The sequence below is a fragment of the Ascaphus truei genome, chromosome 5 (genome assembly GCF_040206685.1).
Source record: "Ascaphus truei isolate aAscTru1 chromosome 5, aAscTru1.hap1, whole genome shotgun sequence".
Classification (NCBI taxonomy): Eukaryota; Metazoa; Chordata; class Amphibia; order Anura; family Ascaphidae; genus Ascaphus; species Ascaphus truei.
This window is the reverse complement of record NC_134487.1, coordinates 118,150,205-118,173,930: the sequence shown is the minus strand read 5'-3', so window position 1 is coordinate 118,173,930 and position 23,726 is coordinate 118,150,205. Positions and strand designations below refer to the sequence as shown.

Sequence of the window (23,726 nt, the reverse complement as noted above, 5' to 3'; positions counted from 1 at the left end):
GTCACTTTTTGCCTCAATAACCATTTTTAACATGGTTCCCTATAGGCTTAAGCTTGCTGCATGGTCACAGCTTTGAGCACAGCCAGGGTTAAGGTGCATACCCAGAAAACCACCCACAGACAGCTGTTTCGACCTTGATGGGTCTCATCAGTGTGGGGTTGATTTTACTGGGAATGCAAGAGAGGCTATGGGATAGGCTAAACCATAATACTGAGTTAAGTTATAGTGAGTAAAAAAAGCTCCTGGTAGAGCGAGTGGCAGCAAGCAAGAGCGAGCAGCAGCACCTAAGCACTTACTATGTCCCAGGCCGGAGGAACTATAGCCGCGCTGATTACAGATGCAGGGGCTTTGTGCATCTGTTCAGCGCGGCTCAGCCCGGCTCAGCGACGCTGAGAGAGGGAGGCCCGGCGCGCACGCTGGAGGAGCAGCACCGGGAGACAGATGTCTCCCAGCAGCACTGCAGCCTCACCCCCCCCCCCCTCCCTCCCTGCAGCACACCGGCCCTCCCTGCAGCACACCTGCCCTCCCTCCCCGCAGCACACCTGCCCTCCCTCCCCGCAGCACACCTGCCCTCCCTCCCCGCAGCACACTGGCCCTCCCTCCCCGCAGCACACCGGCCCTCCCCATGTGGCACAGGCCCCCTCAGCACTGACCTCCCCCGTGCAGGGACTGGGCCGTTCAGCCATACCCTCCCCCACCCCCCTGTATCTGTGTGTATTTATTTGTGTGTGTGTGTATCTGCATCTGTGTGTGTGTATCTGTGTGTGTGTATTTATGTGTGTGTGTGTATTTATGTGTGTGTGTATTTATTTGTGTGTGTGTGTATTTATTTGTGTGTGTGTGTGTCTGTGTGCAGGGAGCTGCCTGCACGGATCTCCTGCCTTTCCTCCCTCCCTGAGAGAGAGAGTGAGAAAGAGAGTGTGTCTGAGAGAGTGAGAGAGAGAGTGTGTCTGAGAGAGTGAGAGAGTGTCTGTGTGAGAGAGGTAGAGTGTCTGTGTGAGAGAGGTAGCTTGTCTGTCTGTGAGAGAGAGTGTCTGTCTGTGAGAGAGAGTGTCTGTCTGTGAGAGAGAGAGTGTCTGTCTGTGTGAGAGAGTGTCTGTCTGTGAGAGAGAGTGTCTGTCTGTGAGAGAGAGTGTCTGTCTGTTAGAGAGAGTGTCTGTCTGTGTGAGAGAGTGTCTGTCTGTGAGAGAGAGTGTCTGTCTGTGAGAGAGAGTGTCTGTCTGTGAGAGAGAGTGTCTGTCTGTCTGTCTGTCTGTCTGTGTGTGTGTCAGAGAGAGAGAGAGGTCAGAGAGAGAGAGAGAGAGGTCAGAGAGAGAGAGAGAGAGAGAGAGGTCAGAGAGAGAGAGAGAGGCCAGAGAGAGAGAGAGGTCAGAGAGAGAGGTCAGAGAGAGAGAGAGGTCAGAGAGAGAGTGAGGTCAGAGAGAGAGTGAGGTCAGAGAGAGAGTGAGGTCAGAGAGAGAGAGAGAGAGTGAGGTCAGAGAGAGAGAGAGGTCAGAGAGAGAGTGAGGTCAGAGAGAGAGTGAGGTCAGAGAGAGAGTGAGGTCAGAGAGAGAGTGAGGTCAGAGAGAGAGAGAGAGTGAGGTCAGAGAGAGAGAGAGAGAGAGTGAGGTCAGAGAGAGAGAGAGAGTGAGGTCAGAGAGAGAGAGAGAGTGAGGTCAGAGAGAGAGTGAGGTCAGAGAGAGAGAGAGTGAGGTCAGAGAGAGAGAGAGTGAGGTCAGAGAGAGAGAGAGTGAGGTCAGAGAGAGAGAGAGTGAGGTCAGAGAGAAAGAGAGTGAGGTCAGAGAGAGTGAGAGTGTGTGAGAGAGAGTGAGAGTGTGTGAGAGTGTCTGAGAGAGACACCAACTGCGCACTGCAACTGTTAGGTATGTATATACACCTTTGTTTTTACTTTGGGCGCCGCGTAAAAATCCTGATCGCCTTGGGGAGCCTTGAAAAAATTCTGATTGCCTTGGGGAGCCTTGAACCGAAAAAGTTTGGGAACCACTGTTCTATACCCTTTTGCTTGTGCACATAACCCTAATGTATACTATTTAGCATTTCTAGCATTTACTGCACTATACATTTCATAACTGTATCGTCAAATGTAGCTAAATATACTGCTGTGTATCTCATTTTAATTACAATAAAGTATTATTAAAAACGATCTACTGGCATCAAATGAAATACATTGTTTATTAAAATATGATGACTAGAAAATGTCAGGAGCTGCAGCAAGCGTATATTAGTCGGAGTTCCCTTATTAAATCAATCTTTTTCATAATAACCATGACACCCCTTTCAAATTCAAACAATGCACAAAAATGCAGGATTAATCTTGGCTTTTATTAGCTTGTAGCAGTGCCAACGAGCAGTCCTACTATGAGTAATTGAAATGTCAGAGCTCCTCAATCATTGCAACGTAATAAAAAAATAATGCTTGTATCAAATAACTCAAACAATGCAATGAAATTAAGGAGTCATTTCTCCCACATACAGTAGCACACATTCAATCTTCCATTCTCTGAAGGTGCACAGTCACCAGTGGCAGCGTAAGGGATTAGGACAATAAAGACAAAGCATTAACAATTCAGTAGTGAATTTGCAACTGAAACTGTAACCCCTGATGAGTGAGCAGTGTTTTGCTGGTCATTTTCAATTTTAATGATAGCCATTCTATACAGCTAAAGCCTTAGCTATATGTCTGCAAATAACAGGATTAGCGAGAATCCACTGAAAGGGAATCATGGTATTTGTAATGGGGGTATGTCTTTTTTTTGTCAAGGGAAAAGGGCTAATTGCACAGTGTAGGGTTCTTATCTTTTTATATATTTTTTGTCGAGGCGGCTTCTTATATTGTTGATCAGCAAAAAATAAAGAATAGCAATAAGTCCCTAGTTTACCTAAATGGTACGTATTTTGTGGAATTTCATAACTTAACCCCTTCCTGCTACACAAAGCAATGCTATATGCAGTGGGGAAGTGGGTAAATATTTTAGCAATGCTTTAACAGTGCATACAATTTATCACAGTGCAATTTCGTGAAGGCAAAGGCCGTGAGTAGGAGAGTTTCTTTGCAAGAATGTTGAGATAACCAAAGTGCACGTTGTGATGCAAACACAAAAAAAGAAAATAACAACGGTATCAGAGGACCTTGGCTAGATACAGTACTTGGTTATTTTATATCCCGTATGAATGAATCTCAGGGAGTATTTGAAGTTCTAAAGTTCATGAATACAATTGAAAGAAACGCAATCAGTCATGATGGCAAAGTGCCTGCAGACTCCTCATCAACCTGACCAGATTACACTGGTGATGAAAATCTTGGCTGTGGGGATTTGCCATATTAAAACTAGACTTGTTTTTTCACAGACAGGTGCAATACTTGGTTGGTCTTCTGGCCTTTGTACTCAGACTCTTAAATGAAGCAGAGTGGTTAACAAAGGCTAATTTGTTCATGTCTGGGGAATTGCATTGAGTTATTGACGAAGGATTGTACCTACTCTCCACTAGTGCTAATTACTAATTATGAAGCTGATTGTGTCTCTGTGGCTCCCATGTGCTACTGACATCATAAATAGTGCAAATGTTTTGATACATAACAGACCCTAGTGCTATTTCAAAATGCCCCATAATGAAATGAATATGTATTCTGTTGGATGTCATAAGGATACTGCTTACAGAGGTCATGAAACCTGGAATAGAAAAAGTAGGCCACTTTGTATTATTTCACCTGAGATGAGAACCTTCACCTGTTTATTTTTAAAATGGCAATTTTATTTGAGATATACAGATTCATTGTCAGTGAGACCACCCATGGGAGTGACCAACAATGCATTTCACAAATCAATGGAATGTAGGGCTTTTAGCAAGCAAATTACTGTATTATTGATGTATTAACGTTGGTGCATTAAAATACATCCATTATTATTATACAAGACGCCAACATATTTGTTGATCACTCCCTTCTCCTTCATATTGTACACTCTCTTGGTATCAATAACCAAACTCTATCTTGGTTCTCATCATACAGTACATCTCCCATCGCACATTTTCTGTCTCTGTTGCTAACATGTCTTCATCTCCTGTTGATCTGTCTGTTGGTGTACTATACCTCAGGCTCTGTTCTGGGAACTCTTCGTTTCTCTCGTATTCACACCTGTCGACCTCATCAACTCTTTTGGCTTTAAGTATCATCTGTATGCATATGATACGCAGATATATCTATCCACCTCTAACTTCACATCTGCAATCCAGTTTCTGATTTCTTCCTGGCTATATCCTCACAGATGGTGCTCTGCCACCTTAAACTTAATATCTAAAACTGAGATTCTCATATTTCCTCCTAAACTTGTCCTAATATCCCCCTTTTCTATCACAGTAAATGATACTACATCTATTCTGTCGTCAAAGCACATTGCCTACTGTAGGTGTGACATTTCACTCCTCACTTTCCTTCTCCATTCCCAGCAACATTGCCAAGATTTGCCCTTTCCTCTGTCCATCTACTGCTAAAACTCATGCCCTTATCCTCTCCCATCTGGATTATTGTAATATTCTGCTAACAGGCCTCTCCAAAATTCAGCTGCTAGAATAATTTCATTTTCTCATGGAACAGCACCTGCTTATCTCCTACTAAAATCACCCTTCTGGCTTCCCATCAAGTTTCGGATCACATACAAAGTTCTCCTCCTTACCTTCAAGGCTCTCCACGCATCTGCTCCTCCCTAAATATCAGCTTTGATCTCTCGTTACGTCCCTGGTCGTCTCCTGTGCTCTACCCATAATTGTCTCCTTTACACCCCTTTCACCTCAACTGCTCTCTTGCCTTAAACCTTTTTCCCTCACTGCCGCCTTACCTGTGGAACACCCTCACACTCAGTATACGCCAAGCACCATCTCTCCCCACTTTTAAGTCAAATCTTAAAATTCACCTTTTATATGAAGCATTTCAATAGTCTAAACCAGTGGTTTTCAACCGGGGTTCCGCGGCCGCCAGGGGGGGAGAGCTGGGACAACTCTTCCAACTGTCCCAGGACCGGCAGCATGGCAACACCCCCATATAGCAGTGACCCAACGGCTCCCGAGCTAAGCAGCAGCACATTCCCAGAGCTTCTCTCCTGAACTGGTCCAGACAGGAGGTCAGAGTGTGTATGTAAGTGGGGGAGTGTTTGTGTAAGTGGGAGAGTGTTTGTGTAAGTGAGAGAGTGGGTATGTAAGTAGGAGTGTGTGTGTGTAAGTGGGATTGTGGGTGTAAGTGTGTGTGGGTGTGTTTGTGTAAGTGGGAGTGTGTGTAAGTGGAGAGTGTGTGTGTGGGAGTGTGTGTAAGTGGGAGAGTGTGTGTGGGAGTGTGTGTAAGTGGAGAGTGTGTGTGGGAGTGTGAGTATATTTAGGCGCCTATGCGAAACGGCCATTGGGGCTGCTGTTACTAATCCCATGGGCACCTACGTGTAATTATATACGCACTTTCCATGACAGACTGAGCCTTTCCGATTTTCACTTATGGGCACTACATAGGGAGCATGTGTAGGAGCTTCTTTGAGAGATCACCGTAAGGCAAGTAATGTACTTTGTTAATGCTTATATATGGATCTCTTTTTTCCTGGCTATTTATTCAGGGATATCACACTAGCATTATCATTGTTTTTGTGTGCTTAGTGTTCATTATATTGTGGACACTTTTTTGCCCTACAAGTATACATATTTTGTTATTACTGATTACAACTATCAGTCCCCACCTATACCTATGTCAATCATCTGGTGGGTTATTCTGTATATGTACTGTACAGCACATGCTGTGCACTCGCTTGCAGTGACCCATTGTTACTATGTACTGATCTGCACACACTATGTTCCTGATTACAATTTAATATAGTTCTCAATTGTAGAGTGGTCGTGGGAGGGGGGAGTTTGCTTATTCATTGTTTCCTTTCTCATTGTCTGATTTTGTTTGTTGCACTTATAATTCCCTATTATTGTTGCAATGTCTCTTTTGTATAGCACTGAGCACAGATATGCCTTGTCATGGCCGCTCCCCCCAGCATGGCCCCACCCCCCTTCGCTCTCCCTAGATCTCCCCTAAGACTGCCGATCGCGGATGTAGTCTCTGCACGCCCCGCGATGCCGCCAGGTGCGCGTGCAGCAGGGAGGACTGGGGCCGTAGCCTCAGGGTTTACAGCTTTCTTGCAGAGCAAGTCCACACAGCAGGTGGTCCACCTCTCCCTGGTTCCTCAAAAATGGACCTAGTCCAATCACAGTGTCCAGGCATACAATACCAAACTCTGATATGATTACAGTTCATTTTGCAAGAAAGAGTTAATCCCTACAGGTCCCACTCTTGAATATAGCTGTACATCACTGTTTCACATACTGTACTTTAAGAGGAGCATGTATAGGACTGCTACAATAAACTGTACATACATAGTTACATAGTAGATGAGGTTGAAAAAAGACATGCATCCATCATGTTCAACCTATGCTACATTTAGACAACAGATACTTTATCCTCTATCTATACTTACTTACAGAAATAACTACATCATATTATTGACAGGTAGGGCTAGTGGCAGCTTAACTATTATTTAAAAGCAGCCAAATCTACCCCAAACCGTCACACTGAGGGCTATGAGTTACTGAAGACAGGTGAGATTAAATAAAACACATGTTTTCTGACACACACAAGTAAAAACAAAGTGAAGCACAGCAAATAAAGCAGATGCATAGAGACAGTAATATAACAAAGCGAACTTGTGACTTGAGTTAGTACTTCTAACCTTTATAAAGGACAATAACAGTGGGACATATTTACTAAGCAGTGTCCTGTCATAAGGAATGTACGGTGCTGGAAACATTGCAGCCTATTCAAATAAATGGACTGTAAGGTGTCTTCCAACGCCAGAAGATGTCTCATGGCAGAAGAATGCCTGGAATATATGGTTACCCAAAAGAGGGTAAAATGCTTTGTACAGGTATGAGAACTCAATGAGAATATCAGGATGTATAGACCCTTCGGAGATAGCATGAAAACCCACAAAAGACAGGAGACAAAAATGCATATAAACTGACAGGGTTTATTGTTACACTTGTAACTCCCTCCTTGCCCGGCTTTCAAAGGAGGATCACATCTAAGAGTATTTGTTTATGTACAGGTGCTCAGGGTGTGACGGTGCTCATCTCCGATCAGGAAGCGGACCCGCAGGGCTGAGGTAGGAATGCAAATGAACCCAGGCATAGAGTCCTCTTAGAGTATCCATAGTCGGTAAGCAGGCAGGAGGTCAGGGCTGGTGGCAGTGGGGCAAAGACCAGGCAAAGGGTCAGGGCAGGCGGCAGGCGGCAGGCAGCGAGGTTGCGGTCATGGTCTGGGGTCAACAACAGGGATTCCAAATGAACAGGCTAGCCTCCGGAACAGGGAAGCCACAGGGATGGCTCACGAACAAGAAAGGCTCAGAAACAGGCTAGCCTCCGGAACAGGGAAGCCACATGGATGGATCGCGAACAAGAAAGGCTCAGAAACAGGCTAGCCTCCGCAACAGGGAAGCCACAGGGATGCCTCACGAATAAGGAAGGCTCAGAAACAGGCTAGCCTTCGGAACAGGGAAGCCACAGGGATGGATCACGAACAAGAAAGGCTCAGAAACAGACTAGCCTCCGCAACAGGGAAGCCACAGGGATGGCTCACGAATAAGGAAGGCTCAGAAACAGGCTAGCCTCCACAACAGGGAAGCCACAGGGATGGCTCACGAATAAGGAAGGCTCAGAAACAGGCTAGCCTCCGCAACAGGGAAGCCACAGGGATGGCTCACAAACAAGGAAGACTCAGAAACAGGCTAGGCACAGTAACAGGAACACAGGGAAGGCTCACAAACAAGGAAGGCTCAGCTACTAGAACTCAAGGGAAAACTATACAGTGCTCAGGCAGGGGTTGGAAGTCACTGGCTGCTATTTAAGCCCTTGACCTTGACCCTTCACTCTGCACCCTCTGCCCCCAATAAACATTACAATATGTACTAACCACGAATACAGTATTTTCTTATACATAGGATTGATACCAGAGGCCGGCAGGGGTCCCAAGGTGGTCCCAGCAAGTGCCGTGGGCCTCCAGGTAGTCCCCGTGGGTGTCTGTGGGCCTTCGGGTGGTCCCTGTGGGTGTCTGGGGATCCTCAGGTTGTCCCTGTGGGTGTCCGGGGGTCCTCAGGTGGTCCATGTGGGTGTCCGGTGATTCTCAGGTAGTCCCCACGGGTTGTAGGGAGAAGCTTTTGGGGAGCGCAGATGTCACCATATGTGGGAAAAGAAATATAAATATAGTGTAGTATGTTCTTTAAGTTCAACAGTCAATTCAAAGAGTCACGATAGGGAACTCACACTTTCCCAGTCAAAGATCAGCAGGGGAGATAATAATGAAGACTTGATCAGTGTGGAATATCAGGAATCAGCAGCATAATCCCTCAATGTGAAAAGATAACACACTTAGTGCAACATTGCATGTTCCAGTGAATTATTTATCAGAGGCAATAAGCATTGCACTTACATTAGGCACTTTGTGCATAGACACGTAACAATAGTTATGTGCAGCTTGTGTATGCCTCCAGCCCTGCTCCCAAGGTTGTGTTGCGTCACTTCCGGTCGGTCCGTCGCGTCACTTCCGGTTGCAATCGATCGCAATGGTGGAATCACCAGGGAGAGGGGAAGATGCTCAATACACTTCTCAGGCTGCTGCAGGTTCAACTCAACGCATTTCGCTGGCTTGGCAGCTTCATCAGGAGTTCAATCTGTGGCATTACATATGTCTATATGGTGCGGTCTGTGAAATCTGTTTTTTTTCACTCATGAATCACTCTGTAGGGTCTTCTCAATCAACGTTGCTCCCTTCCTCCGTTAACACATGAGAACGCTGATCTGCTCCCGGGATCACAAACCTAGATATCACAAAGTGCCTAATGTAAGTGCAATACTTATTGCCTCTGATAAATAATTCACTGGAACATGCAATGTTGCACTAAGTGTGTTATCTTTTCACATTGAGGGATTATGCTGCTGATTCCTGATATTCCACACTGATCAAGATCATTATTATCTCCACTGCTGATATTTGACTGGGAAAGTGTGAGTTCCCTATCGTGACTCTTTGAATTGACTGTTGAACTTGTAGAACATACTACACTATATTTATATTTCTTTTCCCACATATGGTGACATCTGCGCTCCCCACAAGCTTCTCCCTACAATCCACATCAGGAGGAATTGGATCTTCTCCACAGAGGGTTGAGCAGCGAAGTTCACTTTAATATATACATATTTTATTTATTATTATTAATGAGCACTTTTTTATAAAAGGTTTTTATAAGGTTTATTATTCACATTTATTGCACCTCTATTAGAAGCGCCTCACATTTTCTTTTTTACACTAGTCATCACGGTGTCTGTGGGCCCTTGGATGGTGTCCGGGGGGCCCCACTGGCCTGCAGTACCAATGCTGTAGCAAAAAAAATGTGGAATACATTGCAATAAATACACCTCCCCCCTTTTGATTTTTAAAAATGGTGTTTATTTGGAGTTTTCTTTTATTTATTGATGTTTTTTGGGGGGTTTTAATTTGTAATTCTTGTGTTTATATGGTAGTTGCTTTTTTGATTGATGGTAATTTTGCTGTGTTTACTTGTTTATTGTTGTTTTATTTGGTGATTGTTTTGATTGAATTGGATATTGTTGGCAGTTGTTTATTTTTTAGGTTGACCATTGACTGCCATGGTGTTAAATCATGCACATATTATATCTACAGGCAAAAAGCTAAAGTAGCTATGGGAACAAAACGGAACAACATAACAGGGGACAATATAATAAACCAAGGGAAAAGAGTGCAAGGGGAATAAAAGACAAACAAGAAGGTAGTTGAAGTTTAGCAGAACTGGGAGCCTGATAAAAAGGAGCATGGAAAGTTGCAGTACTAGGGAAAAATAATTACCTGACTCCTGATCGGTAAACAGAAAGTTGACAAGCAAAGGACTAACAGACTAAGGTGTGCTCCTTTTTCAGCAGAAGCAAGTTTCCCTAATTCTCTCTCTCTCAGTACCCAATCTGCAGATGGATTTTGGTAGTGGAGGGGTGGGGGGAATTTGGTCAAAACAATCCACGGAATTCTGGGAAACACATTTGGACTGGTTCACCCATCTGTAGTCAAATTGTCACTTGCTTTACTTTCTATGGTGGTTTAGTATCAACCAGATTTATTAAGAAAAGCCTTTTCCATTAAAAGCAATGTAATTTTCTTGTTTGATTAATCTGGTGCAGTGTTTTTCTTCCAGAGTTGCCTTGGTTTTACAGATGGTAGATTCAATAAATGATCCACTAAAGCAGGGCTGCGCAAACTATTGGAGCTATGCCCCCCCGCTTGCTATGCCCCCCTGCTTGCTCCCCCGGTACTCGCCCCCCCCGCCTCGTTTTCCAGCACCAAATTGTGCCACAGCGTCATTTAACGCTGCGTTGCATGGCGACGGGTCGTGTGACGTCACGTCATATGATCCTGCGGCATAATTTGATGCTGCGTTGCCATGGCGATGCGTCAGACCACGCATCTGAATCCCAGTAAATGAGTTACAGAGGCCTCACACAATCCCCTGACATTTAATTTAAATGTCTTGGGGATGAGCGCAGGGCCTCTGCAACTGCCTGCACCCCCACCCCCCCAGGAAAATCTCGCACCCCCACCCCCCCAGGAAAATCTCGCACCCCCTTTGAGCACCCCTGCCCTAAAGTAAAGTGTAATACTTTTTCCTACATATTTCATCAAGAAAGTAACCACTTACCACAATATAAAATGTTTTATGTTAATCTGGTACTTTGCCACATAACGCTCTCTTCATCTTAAAAATTTACATTGTGCTCTTAATATCCTTGACCAGTGCATTGTAAAATGGAAGAATAATTTCTTTATCTAGGCAAGTAATACTTCTTGCAACGCATGCCAGTCTCTGCAGACTTGGCCAGTCCCATTTTGGCACTGAGTAGACATGCTCAATCTATCATTTATCGTTATTACCAAGCTGCTCTCCTACTTGTACTTGAAATTTCTGCTCCATTGAGCTAGAAAGCTAAGTTTTTGAGTGTGTGCTACTGCCAGGAAACAGCTGTATTGCTCCGATGAAACCCCCGCCCCCAAAAAAGTATATCCAGTAGTTGTAGTGCAGTGATCCATTGTGCTATGGTTATACTAGTTATACTTTGATAACTGTTAAATGAATATATATCCTATCCACTTACCGTGAGATAGCACAACGACCCATATTTATTAAGCTTTGCTACTCTATAAGGTACCTTAAGTTCTCTTGCCGGAAGACACCTTGCAATTTATTCACTTGAATTTTCTGTATTGGACCAGATTTAATCAGAGGTGATTAGCCTTTAATAGGTACCAGAAGGTGTAGCACTGATTAGCAACATAGCCCAAAATGTCTTACTCAAACTAAGGACAAACAATTATTATTTGAGACATTCACTGCAGTGTGCAGTTGCCCCATCTAATACCGAAGAGGTTAAAGTCTTTAGTACCATTGGGTGAAACCATTGCAATATGTTACAGGTCTTTTTGGGCAATGAAAAGATGAAACAACCCCTTCATATCTGTAATTGCATTTCTGTCAGCAGATTTTATTTAACACCAACTTTGCCAGAGAAAGGGTTTATTGTTACTGCCAACATTTTTTTTTTTTTTTTGGGGCCTGAAATAAAAAAAAAATGTTTACAAAAGACAGTGATAATCCTACAATTATTATAAAATAGTTAGACAAAAATAATCTTAGCCATATTGGCTCCATATTGTTTATTACAAAAAAGGAAAAAATACAGTAGGTAGCATAATACCTTTAATTGGACCACCAATTTTATCTATAGTGTAAAGCAGGGGTGCGCACACTTTTTCCCCTGCACCCCCCTGCCTGCTCTCACCCCTGCTCGTGCCCCCCTCTTACCTTGTCTCTGTAAGCACTGTGCCACCCCCAGAAAATCTTACGTCCCACAGTTTGCGCACCCTTGTGTACAGTACAAACTTTAAAACCTCATAGGGTTCATCTTCAGGTAGACGTACAGCTACTTGTGAGGTTCGAAAGCTTTTACACTGGCACTTGTTAGTCCAATTAAATGTCTCACACTACTTGTCACGGAAAACCAGACGATTTACACAGGGATTGCAAACACTAGTCAGAACAAAGGGTTACATAAATGGGGGGTTATTCTGACAGGGGCCAGCACGGAGCAACACATGCAAAAACATATTTAAAACACCCACCATTAAATAAAATGGGGAAACATAACTTCGGCAGCCAATGAAATAATTCGGGAAAGTGTAGTGAGAGGAGCAACACCCATCCCTAACCTCAGGTCTGTAGCCCCGCCTCCTAAACGCTAGCAAAGGTGTGCTAGGGATGATGTGCACACATCGCCCAGCAGACTGACGCGCGCACACACGGACGCGTGCCCTCCACCTCCTGTCTCTGGCACCCTAAACGAGGCCACAGATTTCCACGTGCCAGATTGATTAGCGCCATCATGTCGCTGAAGAAAACCACTCCGCCTTTGTTCCCTGATCAATCCCAGCAGGTGCCCTTCCCACACTGGCCTCTGCACATGCTGCCCTTTGCACTCAGCACCCAAAAGTCATGGCAAAATGCCCAGAAATAATGAGTAACATTTACAAGCCCCCCTAGCCCCCTCCCCCCCCGATCCCAGGCATAGAAAAGCGGATGTAACCCAGGATCATGGCTCTGATGCTGAGAAAGTCTCTGATTTAACTCCTCCATGTCCAGAGCTACTTCTGAGGAGCAGTACCACTGCTTTCATGTGTAAGGAAGCACAATGTTTGCAGTCCTGAGCAGTACCACATCTTATATCTGTTAAAGCGTAACCTTCATAAAATAGAGCAGGCCCCACACAATACACATTGAAATTAAATAAAGTCCGTATGCAACATACTGATGCCCATCATGAACCCTGATGAGAACGAGCAGCAGGACAGGACTTCATCTTTAATTATGGAAGCACTACTGCCCATTTTGTTACCCTACCTATTTCTTCCTTTTTTCATACACAATAACTACACATTGCTAAAGATATTTGTTGATGTTGTTTAAAAGAAGAGCCTGTGTATGCTGCCACTATTCACATTTATATACAAGTTTTGAAGTGAAAAGCTTTAACGCTCTTTTAGGACACTGTAAGAGATGTGTGCAAAGGTACATTTAATGGAAACCGATTTAGGGTGAAATTAAATCCTGGCTTTATTTAGCCTGTTCCTATACTTGTGTGCTAAGGAAATCTCCTGGCATTTTCCCCAAAGAGGCTTTTTTAGAGTTCTAATTAGCCAGCTGGAGTTAACAAGCTCCCTTCTTGATTTAGAGGCAGTTTTTCTTAAACAGGGATATGTCCCTGTTACATACATCCCCTGTTTGTGGGAAGCTCGGGCTTACCACGGCTAAAGCCCATCCTTCCACTCTCACTCGGGATATCCCTGCAGCTCGAATAAGAGTGGATGGAGGATGAGAACTCTCAATCCTGCTGGGATTGGAGCCCTTACTCCAGGCTAGTAATGTCTCCTCCAGAAGGTGCTTGAGATCAACACTCCTCAGTCGCACGAGGAGGACTTTTTCCAAGCACAGTCTTTCTTCTGACTGCTTGGTCACGAGTTTTCCCTTGCGTTGGGCAATCCTTTCTTCCCTGAGTCTATGGTGACCACCTGCATCGGGTTCTGTAGTCATAATCACGGGTGATTCAATCTGGGCAGAGTTTTTATCCATACTGGTTTGACTCCTGTGGCATCTCAGTTTGGTAGTTACCTAGTGTTGTACCTGTATAGGTGTGAACACCAAAACAGTTCTGCCTCAATCTAGCCAAAGACTGTATCTTTCTAGCGGCTCTTTCCATTGTGAGGACTCTGGCTTGGGCCATGGGGCGCAATAGCATGACTGTATTGGTATTGTGCTTCTCAGTCGTAATTTGGTTCTTCTTTCCTGAATTGTGTGGAAAGCCGATCGAAGTACTGAGATTGCATTGCGCTTATAGCAACGGACAGCTTGCTTGGTTGTGATGTGTTGTTATGTAGGACCTGTATCTGGATTGAATCACACCAGCAGCATCCTTCATTTCTTTGTAGTATCTTTGCTGCAGACACTTCCTAACATGTGACTGGAGTAAAATGACACATTGATTCAAATATTCATAGTTCTCATTCTCCATATGGATTGGAGCAGACAGGCTGCTTTATTCTGGGGATTTAGCTCAGGAATGCGCAAACTGGGGGGATTTTTTTTGGGGGGGCACGGGTGGTTGTAGAGGTCCTGCGCTCTTTCCAAAGGCATTTAAATTAAATGCCGGGGGACGGCGCGAGAACTCTGCAACCTCTACTTACTGAGAGGTTCAGCTGACTTCAGGACGTGTGATCATGGCAACGCAACGTCAAATGACGCCGCGGGGTCATGTGATATCATGGTTGCCATGGTAACATGACGTTAAAACGGAGGAGAGCAGGCAGGGGGGGGCGCAGCAAGAAAAGTTTGTGCACCCCTGATTTAACCAATGAATTTTCATTCCACTGTAGGTAGCCTGTATGGTGAGCGCTGCAGAGCGTTTGCGCAGATTCCATTCTCTTTCCAACCTTGCTATGTAGTATTTTTGAATGACTCTGATGCTTTTATCACTTTTTAACAAGTTTAGCACTTGCTTCAGTTTCTGGGCCTTCTCGCGCTCCCTCTCATACTGAGTCACCTGGCCACTAAGCTTGGCCTCCAGTGAAGCTCTGGTGTTGCTCAGGGTAGCCTTCAGTTTCACATGTTGCTCTGCAAGGACATACTTGGCTCTCAGACGTTCCTGTAGCACTTTTACTTCTTTAACAGCCTGCAGATTTTCTTCCGGCAGAGTTTGCTGCTTCTCCTCGGTATTCTGTAGGTGCATACGCAGACCTTGCTGCTGGCCCCGCAGTATCCGCTCCACTTGTGTGCATTGCTCCTATGCTTCTAACTTTTCATCTTCCAATAGTTTCTTTACTTTTTTTTTTAGCTCATGCAGTTTTTTATTGACGTGGTCAGTCAAATCAGAATTTTCTTCTTTCATCCTTGTATTTTCTCATTTTACAGTCTCTACAATATCCATTGCTTCCTTGTAGTCCTCCTTCCATTTACGCACTTTTGATTTGAGACTCCAGGTCTCCTGGCGTGAGACTTCTATCTCTAGGTTGAGGGTGTGAAGCTCCTTCTGAGAGACTTTAAGGTCCATACTAAGACAGAGGACAGCTTTTTGAGAGATGTCCATCTCCTCAGCGAGACTCAGAAGTTCTTTTTTAGAGACTTCCAGTTCTGTGCGGCAACTGCTGATCTCTTGGTGTGAGGCATCCAGCTCCATGCAGAGAGTATGAACCTCATTCTGGGAGACTTCGAACTCTTTATGGCAATTTCAAACCTCTTGCTGAGAGAGACTAATCTCTTTCAGTGCCTGCTCATACTTCTGTTTTATCTTAGCAATCATTCTATCAAAATTGCTCTGATTTTCCACCATGGTGGCATTAGTAGCATTCACAGTATGTAGATCAGTCTTTAGATCCTCCAATTCGGTCCTGGCCAAAGAGTAAATTGCGAGCACAGTCTTCTGTAGCTCAGAATTATTTTCTCTCTCCAGTTTCAATTGTTCTCGGAGCAGATCACAATTATGCCTGGCAGCTTGCAGTGTATCTTCAAGGCTGGTCAAGGGATTGTCACTTTTTGGTTCTGGCTCCGCTTCCCTGGTATAGTTTAAGGTTTTTTCACTGTCAGTACCAGACAGACACTTCTTTGGGGTACATGACTTCTGCTTTGGGCCCTCTGGATATTCTGTCATCCGCGGGATGAATTCTCCATTTTCTCTTGGCTGCAGGGCATTTTGCCCCCCTTTTTCTTCACGCAATCTGCGGACGTGTCTGTGCCTTCTCCGGTAAGGGAAGAACCGCTTTTCTTTTCTCGCCTTTTTGTTTAGGACATCTCCATCCCATCAGGTATACTGGGGTCTCCTTCTTTATTTGAATCTTCAGAAGTTTCACAGTGTCAGTCATGCTTTCCTTGTAGTTGCGTTAGGTGGCGTAAATATTCAGCTATCTTCTGCTCCCGCTCTTGCTCCTGCAGATCGACTTCATCATCATAGAGACCGGTCTTTTCGGTGTGTACCAAGTTCAGGCACCTCCACCATCCTAGGGGTATTTTGTGGGTGTGATTCGGTTCGGGTCCCACATACGAGATATCTTCATATTTATCACTATCCTTATAGAATCGGAAGGGCCACTCTTCCGTGGAGTTGAGTTCATTACAGGAATGCCACATCTTGTCCTCCATTTTGGTGGTGTTAGGTGTATTTTTCTTTTCTTGACCTCGGGAGGCGCTATTGCAGCTGTTTTCACTGTAATCAGTTGAACCCAAGCTGGTAGTCCTACAGGTGGGCAAACTTCACTTGCAGAGTTTGTAGCTCTCACAGGCGTCTCTGTAGACTTTTTCTTCTTCTTTACTTTTGCAGGTTATGAGACCAGCAGTACTGTGCACACATTCTTTCTCTTTATCATCAGTGGTACTGATCGTGCCCTCCTTAAAGAAAACTTCTGCAATTTCCTTGTGACCACAGCGCACTGCTTGCTGCTGCAGTTCCTTGGCACGGTGAAAAAAATATTCCACTGGCTACTGCCCTTTTTCTGGGGCCACATAGGCATCCTCATCAGAATAAGGTCTGAAGGGACACAGTTCCGTGTGACTGGGCTCTTTACACCAGGAACAATTTTTTTCCCCCATTCTTGCAGAGTCTGTATTTAACTTCAGCTGGGCGGTCATTTTAAAAACCCAAGTTTTCTTTCCCCTCTCTCTTCACAAGTGGTGAGATGGACTCAGGTTCAATTCCCAGTGTCGGCTCCTTGTGACCTTGGGCAAGTCACTTTATCTCCCTGGGCCTCTGGCTCAAAAAATCGATTGTAAGCTCCACGTGGCTGGGACCTGTGCCTGCAAAAGTGTACGTAAAACTAGCAGCGTTATACAAGAACATGTTATTATTATTATTTTTATTATAGCATCAGTTCCTTGAGTGGGTCACCATATGTTGCATTCCTCCCAGTCCAACTGTGGCATTGTGGCTTTCTCCAATGCAGTGTAGCATTTGTCCTGCCTGTGTAGCCCTTTAATTCTGGTCACTTCTGCATGTGATTCTTTGTTTTTTGCAGGACCTGTATGCAGGCAAAAGCGCAAAAATTCACGGGCAGTCTCCAAGGCCCATTTGAAATTCAAGGGCCACCTCTCATCCCAACTTCTGACACCATATGTAAGAGATGTGTGCAGAGGTACATTTAATGGAGACCAATTAGGGTGAAATTAAATCCTGGCTTTATTGAGCCTGTTCCTTTTACAAGGCAAAACATACAAAAAGAAACAAAATAAACAAACACCTACTCCTATTCAGGAGTCTGACTAAACATCTACTCCTGCCCTTTCTAACTGGGTGGCTAGTAACTGGCTGGTTACCACCCCAAACATGTATTCATACAACAGTCCAACAAGAAAGTCTCTTATCTGTTTCTGTTGCTATAGGGGAAGGCCTCTCTGCTCTCCTGGGTCAGCAAGCTGGTGTGCTATGGAGTGTCTCTCTGCTCAGTCCTCCTCCTCTGTCAACACCCTCTGTGTGCTAAGGAAATCTCCTGGCATTTTCCCCCAGGAGGCTTTTTTTGAGCTCTAATTAGCCAGCCTGTCTGCAATTAACCAGCTCCCTGCTGGATTTAGAGGCAGTTTTTCTTAAACAGGGATAAGTCCCTGTTACAGATACCCACTCGCTGTTTTTTGTTTTGCATTGCTTAAGGCAGGGGTGAGCAAACCTTGTGGTGCTGCGCTCCCCTACCTGCTCTCCCCCAGTGCTCACACCACCCGTTTCCTTTGTGCCGGTGTCGAATGACACCGCGAGGTCCTGTGAATCACGTCACTTGACCACACTGCATCCTTTGACGACGTGTTGCCATGGCGACGCATCGCCCGAAGCCGGCTGAATCAAGGTTAATGAGTTACAGAGGCCTCCCTCAGTCCCCCGCGCATTTAATTTAATTTAAATGCCTTGTGCAAGAGCACGGGGCCTCTGTAACCGCTGTGTCCCCCCCAAAAAACATTGCACCTCCCAGTATGTGCACCCCTTGCTTTAAGGAATCAGACCTTTAAAACAGCAGTCCAAGCTGCTATTTTTTTTTTATATTATTTTTTTCCCCTTTAGTATGTGCATCAGTATAATCAACACAATGATAAGTAATTAGCCAAGTTGCCGATCGATCCATTCCCCTGTGATCGATTGGTGAAGATTCAGTTTGGGTGTTCACTAAATGGCTGCAGCAGAGTATTGACTCAACATCTGTGACTTTGTAAATGGTTGCTATAGAAAAAAAAGGCTTGTTACATAATACAGTAAAAATGTAATTCAGAGATGTTTAAAAAAAATGTTACAAGTATTTTCTCATAGTACAGAACTGATTTATTATTAAAGAAAACGAAACAAAACAAAAAACCATACATGTTGCATATTGCTTGGTCTGCAGCTTTAATGGTCCAGTAAAGTTCAAATGCATTTTCTCTTGATAATTAAACACATATCTTTAATGTATTATATGTACTGTAGAAACTAAGATGACAAGAGTGTCGCTCGATGTTGTGATTGGATCACTATCACAGAGATACTCCCGTCCCGTCCCGTTCAATGTAAATTTCCATGTGATAGTGCACAAATGCAGTTCAATGAATAATCCTCTAAATGGGGAAGAGCTTATTAGTAAACTGTTTTTTCCCCCCTGGGTCAGATATCTGGGTCTATTTGCAAAAGTTTCCGGGCTGCAAAAGTAGGGCAAATCCAGTGCAAAAGACAGAGCCATATTCATCAATGAAAAGAAATCCCATTGAAAGCAGTGGGGGTTTTTCCTTTGATAAATCTGGTGCAATTCTTTTGCGCAGCCTTTGCCCCAATTCTGCAGCCAGGAGACTTTAGTATATACCCCCCCATTAAGTTTCTACAAATTTGCATTTTTAAGAACTTACATTTTTCGAATGTGCCATTTTTTTCTATCTTGTCCATGGGTTTTTAAGTTTTGCATTACTAATGTGCAAAAAGATATGTACAATTTGTACATTTTGATGTCGTTTAAAAAAATAAACTGAAAACCCATCTCTACAATTTTGCTTACCTAGTAATAGAAACACACGGAGTTATTTACTAAAGTCTCCAAGCTACAAAGCTGGGAAAAGCAGAACAAAAGGATCACATGAGATGGATGAGGAAAAGTTTCAATTGCTTTCCGTAGGATTTCTTTTCTTCGATTGATCTGCTGCCGGGTTTTTTCAGCCCCCCCCCCAAAAAAGACTGCATCTTATTACTGCAATTTCATGATGGAAATCATCAAGATTGCTTTAATTATTTGCCGGCTGCAATATTTTACATATAGTCGTGATGCAGGATTTAATGTATTTAAATAATGCGTTTATTGCCCATCGCGATCGCATTAATGATAATAATAGCATGTTCTTGTATAGCGCTGCTAGTTTTACGTAGCGCTTTACAGAGAAATTTTGCAGGCACAAGTCCCTGCCCCATGGAGCTTACAATCTATGTTTTTGGTGCCTGAGGCATAGAGAGATAAAGTGACCTGCCCAAGATCACAAGGAGCCGACACCAGGAATTGAACTAGGCTCCCCTGCTTCAAACTCAGTGCCAGTCAGTGTCTTTATTCACTGAGGCACTTCTTCTCCACAATAATAAATATTATAATATAATAATATAAATAATAAATAATAATAATAACATTTCTATCATAGGCTTTTATAATATGTATTATTACAGAACCCTATGGTAGAAATAATATTAACCCCTTTGATGCCTGTGGCTACCAAGGTTGACATCAAAGGGGTTACAAAAATCACTACCTACCCCCCTTGGCTACCTTAGTAGCTGGTAAAGCAATACTTTACTGACCACAAAAGTCAACAAGGGCAACTACCCCCATTACCATGTTTATTATACTATTGGTCATACTATTATAGCATCCATGCATACCCATCATTAAACTGAAATAGAATAGTTGATTATCTGTTATGACTTCATTTGCAATCATTATTGAAGGACTGCAAACTTTCCTGGTGACAATACATCAGAGATTCACTCCTGTGTTTAAAAAGTCTACACTGAAATGGATTGTTGTCATTGGGAAACAGATACTTGCACATTTTCAAAGACTAATCTTGGGAAAATCAGAGGCATTTTTAATTAGAACAGGATTGCTGAAATGTAATCCAAAGAAATGCCAAGTCCGTTTGATAAACAAGATGAAGCCGGACAAAGAAAACAAAGGAGATCTTGTTTGAAATAATTGCATGCATTCTTTTCCTGATAATACGGAAAACAATGGAGGTCATTTCATCCAACTGAAAAGTGACCTTTTTCCATAACTTTAGGTTATGGCATTTCCCCTGCTCAGAAATATCAATGCTTTGTTTTTGGAGTAAACAGACTCAATTATTCTCTTTTGTGTACTGTGCTGTAAAACAAGATTGTTGCTGTGTACTCTGGGTGTGCTTAGAAGATGACTATGTGGCTGAGGAAATGATGTAGGTGAAGTGAGAAGGGTGAAAAGTTTATTAAAACGTAAAGCAAGGGACTTAATTGGAAAAACATTCATTTAGTGCGCACGATTCTCAAATGTCACCTTTACTTTATATTATTTGGCATGATACTGTAAATAACGAAGACAGCAGCATTTGGAATTTACCCTGGAAAGGTATTACTCTAAATTCTTTTCTTTCACAATTGAATAACTAGATGTCTCATAAGGTTGTGCAACATTTGATTTTGGACGAAATATTTTATCCTACTTTTTCTCAGCTTACCTACAGTAGCTGTAGTTGTGATAGCAACACTATTGTCATTTTCCCATATTGTAATCTTTCTCTTTTGGAAGCTGCCTTGCAGACTATAGTCACAGCAGTGTTTGTCCATAATGCTGCATGTTTGATTTGAAAAACACCTTCTAATCCAGTTGTATGACCGCTACTGTACCTGCTTCTCTTTCTCGCGTGTTGGATATTAAAGACCTTTTTTACAAATGGTGCAACTTGTCACTGCTGTATAGTTTGTACATGAGTAATATGTGGTGTTCATTGAGTTCATTGGAAGAGAATTGATTAGTTGTGTGAGAGAAAAAAATGTACTTCAACAAAAATAATTTCCTGCCTGATATGTCTATAACTTATAGTTCTGTGAGTCCTTCAAGCAGGAGGTTATTGTAATTTCACTACACAGGATAACAACATATAGTAATTAATAACAAGCACAACATAATAATATCATAAATTAATAACACATTGTTTCAGCAGGTTCTGTAACAAATAGCTGGGTATTAAGTTGCTTTTTTTTTTGTCTGTTACAGAGTGCAGATAACTCCAATGTGTCTGTCATTGCTCAGAATAGAAAATGCTTTGACAATGACATAATTTGTTCCAAGAACCTCATTATCTCTCTGGGTGATACTGAAATTTATTTCAGTGAAACATCTGATAAACAGGTCAGTCTGATATTGTTTTGATATATCCCTTGAATTTTGTAAAGCACCCTAGAGTAGTTACTTTGTTTAAAAGCAGTAATCTGCTCTGCCCATTTTTTTTTGGGGGGGGGGAGGGGGAGTTTTATTCACTTGAACTAAGGAGCACCCGGAGTTGATCTTGTTGGGGTGGGGTTGAGAAAGAATCCCTTCAGGGATTTCTCTTCTGCGTTGTGTCTCCAGATATCATGGGACCACAGATCAGCTACTGGGAACCCATGGTTCCGGTAAAATATATATTTTTTAAATGTTTATTTTTGGGGGGTGCGAGCCAGTGATTTTCTGATTTAAACCATTATTAGCCATTCTTCTTCAGTTCCTTTTACATACTCTGAATTGTTGGCTGTCTCCTTTATTTTAACCTTGCACCTTATCACTGCATGAGACACGTGCAGAGAGCTTGGTTAGGTACACCAGTTTTTCCCTATTCACTTCATGTTTAATGTATTGTTACATTTGAACAATAAAACTGAGAGTAAGTATTAATACATTTTTCACCCTAAAAATACAAGCTCAAGAGCAGTCACAGGTTTCAAAAACTTAACAGAATTAATGGCAGAACATTTACATACATAACACTATAACACTGAAAACTGAGCATGAAGGCCATTGTTTGTTGATTTAGAGTTTTACATAACCACTGTTAACTAATAGAAATGATATACTGTAGGTTATTTCAGTGTTATTTTGTGTGTATATATATATCTATATATCTTTAATATGCATGTAATGGTCATTTATTTATATATTTACTATGGCTGTTATGGTTATTACTGTTTTTTATGTTATGATTTATTTATATTTATTATTATAGAAGATGTTAAGAATGCAACAAAGTGCTCACAGGTACCAGCATTGGAAGGCTGGGTATTATACAGTGGTGCACTTTCCAGAATTGGAAATCACAATACTTTGGGATAAGAAAACAACTGTCCATGTCAAAGTGGGACCACGATGGAGAGTAAGTCATATTTCTATAATATGTTAGTAAAATGAATGTCAGAATAGCGCTGCAATAGCAATGAAATATAAGAAGAGACTCCACTGACAATATTTCTGGAAAAATAACAGTGGTAAGATTATAGGAAAGGGAAAGAAGGCCTGTGTGTATTGGAGTGTGGGCTTCGGAGCACGAAGGAACTTTACACTGGGGTAGGTTGTATTTTCCCTGCACGTCTTTGTGCCATAACAGCATTAGCATACATCAGTTGTGTAGGTTCCCTTTATTGCATATATACATAATGAACGCATAATGTCTTAGGGGTTGGGGGGAGAAGAGGAATTGGTCTCCCTTTCCTCAGGTGAAAAGCAGTGATCTATGCCAATGTCTGCCATGCTCATGCTGCCGGGGGTTCATGCTTCCGGATCAGAACCCCCACAGTGTTATTCCTCCGGGCCAGGAACACTGCGGTCAGATGACTGTAGCTTGGGCCGGTCCCGGGATCAGTAAGTTTTGCTACATCAGTAATGCCATCTTTAGGTAAGACAGGTGTCATGTTCAGATACCGCGAGGCAGTGCTAACTTAACTGGCTGTTAAGCCTATTACAGTGAGAAAACGAACGGCTGTTGTTTTTGCATTTCATTATCTTTGTTGATTTGTGTTAACCTCAAGGAACATAATGTCTGTTACTGATTTTGATAATGTAACCCTTGTTCCCCCGTTCCAAGGATGGAACTACCAATGCTGCTATTACCTCTTGGCAACCAGAAGGCCTGAGCCTCCGCCACTGGGAGCCTGGGGTGATTCTGGTTCGTCTCAGTGCAGCACCTCCACCTGTAAGGGATCCCAGCATGGTGGAATAGGCCCCTTACAGGAACAATAACAATAATACACAGTCAGGTATATAACAACAACCTTTACTGAACACAGACCACAGTTCCCTGTACCCCACAGTATAACAATGCCTCAGCCTGATACCACCAGTGAGTGTCCCCCAAAGTACATAGGGTGCTTGGCACCCATACCCTGTTGTCCTTTTCCCCCAATGTCAGGGCCCAACCAAAGGTGTAGAAGATAGCACTATCCTGTGGAGTGTTGGTGCACTTAGTTGAGGTACCTGCCGTGTACTCCAGTACTCGGTGCAGACGACATAGCAACAGGGATCCGCTGATCCAGGGACGTCGTCCACGATGTCATTCGCC

General features: G+C 43.2%; 1 protein-coding gene across 2 annotated transcripts in view; it reads left to right on the top strand.

The window, feature by feature from the left end:
* Positions 1-23,726, top strand: part of OTOGL (otogelin like) — a 209,300-nt gene that overhangs the window by 112,142 nt on the left and 73,432 nt on the right. For both annotated transcript variants that reach the window (XM_075600516.1, XM_075600517.1), the window contains exons 26-27: positions 21,413-21,547; positions 22,398-22,544. In XM_075600516.1, coding sequence (XP_075456631.1) covers positions 21,413-21,547; positions 22,398-22,544 — 282 coding nt within the window. The remainder of the gene's footprint in view (positions 1-21,412; positions 21,548-22,397; positions 22,545-23,726) is intronic.